The sequence below is a fragment of the Lucilia cuprina genome, chromosome 2 (genome assembly GCF_022045245.1).
Source record: "Lucilia cuprina isolate Lc7/37 chromosome 2, ASM2204524v1, whole genome shotgun sequence".
In the NCBI taxonomy this organism is placed as follows: Eukaryota; Metazoa; Arthropoda; class Insecta; order Diptera; family Calliphoridae; genus Lucilia; species Lucilia cuprina.
In genome coordinates this window covers 66610732-66618231 of record NC_060950.1, presented here as the reverse complement: position 1 = coordinate 66618231, position 7500 = coordinate 66610732, and the positions used below count along the sequence as shown (strand labels likewise).

The 7500-nt window shown below is 32.2% G+C and overlaps 2 protein-coding genes across 2 annotated transcripts in view; one reads left to right on the top strand and one right to left on the bottom strand.

Annotated features, from left to right (window-relative positions):
• LOC111684686 (septin-interacting protein 1) overlaps positions 1-2661 on the bottom strand; it is a 3259-nt gene extending 598 nt beyond the window's left edge. The window contains exons 1-5 of the mRNA XM_023446898.2: positions 2464-2661; positions 1799-2394; positions 1554-1735; positions 304-1391; positions 1-240 (exon numbers count right to left, since the gene is read on the bottom strand). The exon at positions 1-240 is cut by the window's left edge and continues 598 nt beyond it. Coding sequence (XP_023302666.2) covers positions 1-240; positions 304-1391; positions 1554-1735; positions 1799-2394; positions 2464-2572 — 2215 coding nt within the window. The 5' untranslated portion in view covers positions 2573-2661. The remainder of the gene's footprint in view (positions 241-303; positions 1392-1553; positions 1736-1798; positions 2395-2463) is intronic.
• Positions 2662-3944: 1283 nt separating this feature from the next.
• Positions 3945-7500, top strand: part of LOC111684689 (neuroguidin) — a 107596-nt gene continuing 104040 nt past the window's right edge. The window contains exon 1 of the mRNA XM_046952192.1: positions 3945-4277. Within this exon, the coding sequence (XP_046808148.1) occupies positions 4269-4277 (9 nt within the window). The 5' untranslated portion in view covers positions 3945-4268. The remainder of the gene's footprint in view (positions 4278-7500) is intronic.

Below are 7500 nucleotides of genomic sequence, written 5' to 3'. Positions count from 1 at the left end.
GATGCATAATCTCTAGGGCACGACGTAAATGTTCTTTGATATTGGGTTCCCTTAAAATCTCCTCCGAAAACATACTTTTCCAACCGCTATACCAACGTGATATTTCGCCATAGTCGGGCGATTGATTGAGCCATAAAACCAAAACCTGCATCCATTTGGGAAAGAAAAATTTATCTAAAAGTTGTGCCATTTGTATGGAGGGTATTAGTTCATGCCATTCCCAAACTTGATTCCAGGGTTCTATGCGAAATGAAAGATATTTTAGTTTTAATTGAAAAACTTCCTTTAAATTGAATAACTTACCCAAATCCTGCTGCAAAGGATTTATAATAAATTCCGTTAAAACCAATTGTAATTTTGGTATAATATGCTGCAAGAGAAAAACTTGCATTTCACTCTCATCAAAGGCACCCTTCCAGGGTGTCAACATAGCACGAGCCGAACGATCCTGAGGCATCCAAGCCTGCAAAGCATTGCCCAACTTCTCACGTATGGTGGGAAATATAAATTCTTCCATTTTATGTCCCAAAATTGTATTCCAAGGTAAAATCCATATGTGAATGGGTACGGTATCCGTTAGTGGATCCCAATTACGTACCGCAGTACTTAAACGTGGCAATATTAGTTGTTCGAGAACAGAATCCAAAATCCAAGTAGGAAATAGAGGAGCCCAACAGTCCAGCAAAGCTGCCATAGACTGATGATGCTTGGGATCCCAAAATTCAGCACAAGAACGGAAACTAGGTATTACACCCGCCCATACTAGAGAAGAATAGGGATCGAATATATTAGAACGGGTTTCGTTTTGTGCCTCATTTGAACTCTCCAAAATAGAACGCCATTTTTTAATTAATTCCACATATAAAGTGGGATTTTCTAAAGGTTTCCATTCGCTTAAATGGTTCTTCAACAAAGGAGCTATAATGCCAGCAGCCAAATCGCCCAAACCAAACTGTTTGTATTCAGCAGCATAATCCTGCTGCAATTCTACAAATATTTTCTCTGCTCTTTCTAAATTTAAGTCCGATTCAATGCTGGTTAACTCATCCACCAAAGTGAGTACCTTATCAAGAGTGCTAATGTGATTACTTTCCAAATTCACTATTTCCTCTAGCTGTTTCTTTTCCTGTTCCAGTGCCACTTGCCTTTCATTGGCAGCATTTTGTGCTGAGTCCAGTGATATAATATCCTGTTCGCACATGTTTACTATTAGCGTAAGATTGTGCATAAGTTCGGGTAAAGCAAATGCTGTAGAAGATTTTTTCGGCTGTTCACTTAGGTCATAGAGATCTTCATCGGCTACTTTAGATTGGCCAATGGCATGATAGCCACTAAGGACACGTTTTTCGGGACCGGTCATATCAATAACGGGCACATTGCCAAGCTTTTTGCTAAAATTTTAATTTAAAAAGTAGTTTAAACATTTTAGGTAAAAATGAAGAATAAAATACATTTAGATCTAAATTGAATCCCATTACATGCTTTTTAATTGATCTAAAGTACATTTTGCCTACAAGTTATTGAGCACAAAAATTGCTTTAACATTTACTCACCTGATTTTGTCGCTGATAATGTAATTCGAACTTTTGCCTTTCTCCAAAACCTCTTCCACGGATTTGTAATAATAACGCTTTGAGGCCTTGTCCTGTTTAGGATCACCTGCCTTTTTCCATTTATTAAGTTTTTCCTTAAACTCTTTAGCTTCACGAACATCTTCATCGATTTGTGGTTTATGCTAAAAATAATAAAATTGATCTTTAAATAAAAAGATCTTAAAAAGCTCTAATTCAAAACTTACTCCTTTACCACCCACACTTGCCGCCGTTTCTGGACCATAAGCCCCAATCGCTCCTCTACCCTTACGTACATGAGCCTCTACGGGCTGCGATATACCCTGTAGATCTTTACCCAAACCCATGCCGGGTTTGTAACCCATCTGTAGCAACAATTTTGCTCCTATACCTCTTGTATGCTGTTCCCAGGCTCCTACATTTGAATTACCCGCTTGATTGGCTTTAAAATATGATGGTTTCTGTTTAGCTGGTTGGGGTTTTCTCATATCCACCTCCTCTTCTGATTCATCACTTGTGTGAGCTGAATCTACATCCATTAAAGTAGGCCTGCCACCCGTGCCAAAACCAGGATGTGCATTGAACTCATCTTCTTCGTCTGTTATAGGATTTTCCTCATCCTCTTCTTTAATATCCGGCTCATCCTTAATTTTATCTTTTTTCTTGCCCGACTGTTGTATGCCACCGGCCACAAAATTCACCGGTGCAGTGTAATCTTTACTACGACTACCGGATGAACCTAAACCCATGCGACCTTTACGTCCGCCACGCCGTCGGCCAGAAGATTCTTCTTCCTCATTTTCGCTATCATCAGCCCAAATACCTGCCAGAAAAAAAAAACAATATTTATAATAAAATTATTAAAAGACTTGTAATTACTATAAGCACTTACCATAAATTTGCTGTTGTTTGGTTTGCTTTTTCCTCGGCCTATTCGGATTAAATTCATTATCCAAATCGTAATCAGTTATTTCAAAACGTTCATACTCATTGTCGGACATGATATTTTTAAGTATTTTTTATATATTTTCTTTAAAATTATTAAGTTTTTCGCAAATATTTTTAGACCGGTTGTAAACAAAACGTTTGACATTTGCTGAAAACAGCTGGCATATATAGTGATTCTATAACTGTAAGCAATTTCGTAGCAATGACTTTCAAACTGTTTTGTGTGAAACAGTGTTGTTATTTAATATTAACTGACAAGTGGTAGATTTAGTGAAAATATCATTTTAAAATAAAACCTTTTAAATTCAATCTGAAATAAATTAATAATTTGGAAATGAAACAAGACTAAAATGTAGATTAAAACTTGAACTTTAGTGATACGATCTGTATTAGAACTAACACATAAATGATCTAGAACCGAAGTAGAACTGAATGGAATCTTAACTAGAACTCTTTTAACTCTAAAGTAGGTAATTTGTTAGTTAGTTGATGGGAAAGTTTGTTATTTACTTAGTTAGTCAGTATTAGATGCATATATTCGAAATACATAATTGTAACATCATATTAGCTAGTTAGTATAAGTTTACTAGTTATTAATTGGTTAGTCGGTAAGTCACATAGAGGTAGTTTGTTAGTTATTTAGTTAGTTAGTTCTTTAGTTAGTCTGTTAGTTAGTTAGTTAGTTAGTTAGTTAGTTAGATAGTTAGTTAATTAGTTAGCCTTTCAGTAAATTAATATGAGATGTATACATATATTCGAAATACACAATTATAACAATATCATATAACAACTCTACTAATGTCATAGTTAAAGTGATACCAAGTTTTCCAAAGTGTTTACAAACTTGGCATGCCTTATTTAGTAAAAGATATTACCGGCGTTAAGAATTTTGCAACGACTTTGTCTTCTACTTTAGAACTCTTTAAGTGAAATGCAATTTTCGTCTGCTAATTTTTGTCTTGAAATTGTAAGTGACGCGAGCGCATCTAAAAGCGCTAAAAATTACGCTAAATTAATTAAAAATACAAACAACAATCGGCTTTAAATTAATTCAATATAAACAAAATCCATAAACTTAAAATAATCTATGTAAATATTAAATACACTAAAATAAAATAACAAAAGTGAAGTGAACAAGAAATTAGCACGTGTTTTTTTCAAGTAGTTGTGTTTTTTTTTGTTTCTGCTAACAATAAGAACACAAATAACAACAACGTTAAAAAGAAGTTTATATTTTTTGCTTTTACTCTTTGTGCTTTATATTCTAAAAAAAAAAAAAAACAAAAGAACGTGAGATTACTATAAGAAAACAGCAACAACAAACACACAAACAACTTATAATATATTGAAAAAAAACGTAAATAAATAAGAATAAAATAAAACAAAATATTTGTAAATAAACGAAAAGTTTTTAATTTAATAAAAATTTTGTAATATAAATTAAACTATAATAAAGTGAAATTTATTATAAATTAAATAGATTTTTAAGAAACAAAGTGTTTATTTGTATAAAAATAACAAATAAAATATTAAGAAAATTTTCTTAATGTGTGTTGTTTACTAAAGAACAGTTTCTGTTTTGTTGTTGTTCCAGCAACTTTTGTTTAGATACAAAAACAAAGCATTGTGATTTGTTTATAAACATAACACGTGTGTTTGTGTGGTAAAGTGGAAAAAGAAAGGTTTTCAACTATATAAATTTATAATTTTATCAACAATTTGCGGATTTTATTAAAAAAATAATACAAAATGGTGCAGGTAAGTGTTAAAAATATAATTTTCAAATAAATAGTTTTATATTTGACTAAAATTTCAGTGTTTTTGCCCGACTTTTATCTATAATTTGAACTGATCCCTAAAGTAACTTTGTGAAAACAAGATTTGTTACCTTTTTTCCAAATTAAGATCACTTTTGTTTATAATTTCAAAGCTTTGATTTTACAAATATTTAGAAATCTCTTTAAAAATCCTAAGTTTTTGAAATTTTTAGATCTTTTTTCTAGACTTAAAGCCCGAAGTTTTCCAGATCTTTTAGAAAATTATGTTCAAGTTATATACAAACGGAAATACAGTCTTATATTACTAAATCTTTTTCAGAATATACACTAGTCGCCAAAACTTTTGCAAACAATTGTATATTGAGTTGGAATTTATGCAACATTCTCAATTCATAGTTAGCATATCCATTGTACTATATCACAGTAGCATATCTAGGAGGCAGTGAAGCTGTTAGTTGCTTTATTGGCATTTAATAAGATCAAAGATGTCTTTTAGTCTTTAAGTGAACCGATCTTTAATGATCGAATGTTAGTAAATGTTGGAATATCACTAAGTTCTCATTGTCATTAGATGAAATTATGTTTTCAATCATAGTTTTATTTGAAAATCTCCCGATTTTATCAGTTATTTGTAAATTAGTTATATTTTTGATAAAAAGTCTCTGAAGAAAATTTGTACCGTACTAAAATTAACATTATTTCGCGCTTTTTCGAGGATCGTTCAATCTTTTTACAGTAAAGTTTTTCATCATCTTTTTATACCCTTCACATTCGTGAGAAGGGTATATATAAGATTGTCATTCCGTTTGTAATTTCTACAATATAATTTTCCGACCCTATAAAGTATATATATATTTCGAGTCCTTATAGATAGCAGAGACGATTAAGCTATGTCCGTCTGTCTGTCTGTCCGTCTGTGTGTTTGTTGAAATCAGTTTTTAGAGGTCCCCAGATATCGGCAAGATCCGAATCTTGAATAATTCAGTTAGACATGCTTTCGAGAATATCGCTATTTAAAATCAGCAAAATCGATCTATAAATAACGTAGATATTAGCAAAAATCAGAGACAGCCTCTGAAAATTTCATCAAAAAAGCCACATTTTTTTCATGATTTGTTAAAAAAGCAACAACAACAATGTGAATTGTACAATGATGTACATGTGCGTGTGTAGATGTATTTGGTTTCATTCAGCTGTTTCCCAGCAGTTCGACAAAGAGTCAATGCATACGAAAAAGACAGTAATTTCAACTAATAGTTAACCACCTGGATGATTGTAATTCGTATGTTTTGGGTCATTCATCACGAATGTACCCTTTGTAATCGAGAATGAATACAGTCGTCACTTTAGTGTCCTCTTTGTAAGCGGGAGCGGAGATAGTCGTCTCTTTACTGTGCTCAAGTAACCTAGAGATTATACTCTTAAAAGTAGTTTTTTTTGTTGTACTTCCGAAAGTAGTTATTTTACCCATCTTTTGGAGAAATTATTATTACTTTCTACTAATAAGCCACCATCTGTTTGACTCAAATTTATATCTTTCGGGTCAATAGTCACATTATTGTCCCATAGTATTCTAGAGAGTAGACACTTGAAATTTTTAAATTAAAGTTCCATTAATATCTTACCACCTGGCTGACTCCAATTCGTATGTTTTTGGTCTTTCGTCACAAATAAACTCTTTGTAAACGAGAATGAAGACAGTCGTCACTTTAGTGTCCCCTTTGTAAGCGAGAGCGGAGGCAATCGTCTCTTTACTGTCTTTTTGTAGGGTGTAGAGTGACGATTGATTCCTCAAAGGACAAGCCCATGTTAAAATGGTTGGTCACCTAGGTAGTCAGGTGGCTAGGGGCCACCACAAGTGGTAGGTTAAGTGGTCAGTTCGGGACTGTCCCGTCGAACTGCTGGGGTATTTTTTTATGATTGGATGCTGTTGGCGTCATTAAGTTGTGTATTTTGTTTTTGTAAATTCTGTTCGTATATTTGGAAGTCGGTTGGTTTTATTACGTTGTTTATTTGGTTTTTTTTCTGTGTTTTTAGAAAAAATCAATTTATAGCAAAAATCTTCTTATTATCAAATACTTAATAGAAAATATATAAATCGTATATTTTAATAAAGATCTGTATTTTTTTTTAATAGGATTTTTATAAAGTTTTAGGTTTTTTAGTGAAATCGATTTTTTAATGCAAAAGCGATTTTTTTTTGAAAATGTAAAAAGATTTTTTTTACTCGAAAATATAAAAGTCGCATATTTTAATGAAAATCTGTAATTTTGAATAAAAATAGGATTTTTGTAAAGATTTAGGTTTTTTTTAGTGAAATCGAATTTTTAATGCAAAAGCGAAATTTTTAGTGAATAATCACATATAAGGGGGTGTGGAAGACAATACCATCTACAGGCTAGGAACCACGGGGGAAAATAGGAAAATACCCCCTGAAAAATAAATAAATAATAATAATAATAATAATAATAATAAAAACTGCCAATTTTTTTTTTTTTAAAGTAAAAAATGACAAAAAAAGAAAATAAGAAAATAAGTAAAAAACAAAAAACTCCTTCACCCCCTCAAACGCTTGATTTGTTGTTGTTGTAACAATTCGACTTTGGTCGATAGTTCTTTCTTAGGGAAAAAACTTTTGGTTGAAACAGCTTTCGCTGGGTTAATAATCTTAGGTCGACTATAGCTCGTGTCGATCCGGAGCGAAGATTGAATTGTCGTGGCAACGAAAAGTTTGAGTTGGATCTGCGGCTGACTATCTAATAACTTCTTTCTACAAAATGTAGATTATCATTCCCATAGAAGAAAATTCCGCTTTCATGACACATATTCTGCAAAAATTTTCGCCCAATGTTCACTTCAAATGGATTATATGCATTCGATATTCCGGATAGATTTTATCAACTCTAAATATACGTATATAAGTCGTATATTAAACGATCATTATAGTGCCACCCATTACGGTGTTTTGATTACCATAGTACAGCGGCAATTTCAGCTTAAGGGTATTTGGGAGGGAGTTGTTTGGTTTGTTTTTGAATCAGCCATGAACCGCTCTTGCATTAGTGAGATGGATATTTGACTTTGGTATTGATTCGTGTTGTATGAACGTACTGTTCGAATGAATGTTTGTAAGACATTAAGAGTTTATTTAAAATCAATGATCTTAAGAGCTAAATACAAAAATCTTAAAACTAACTAGAACT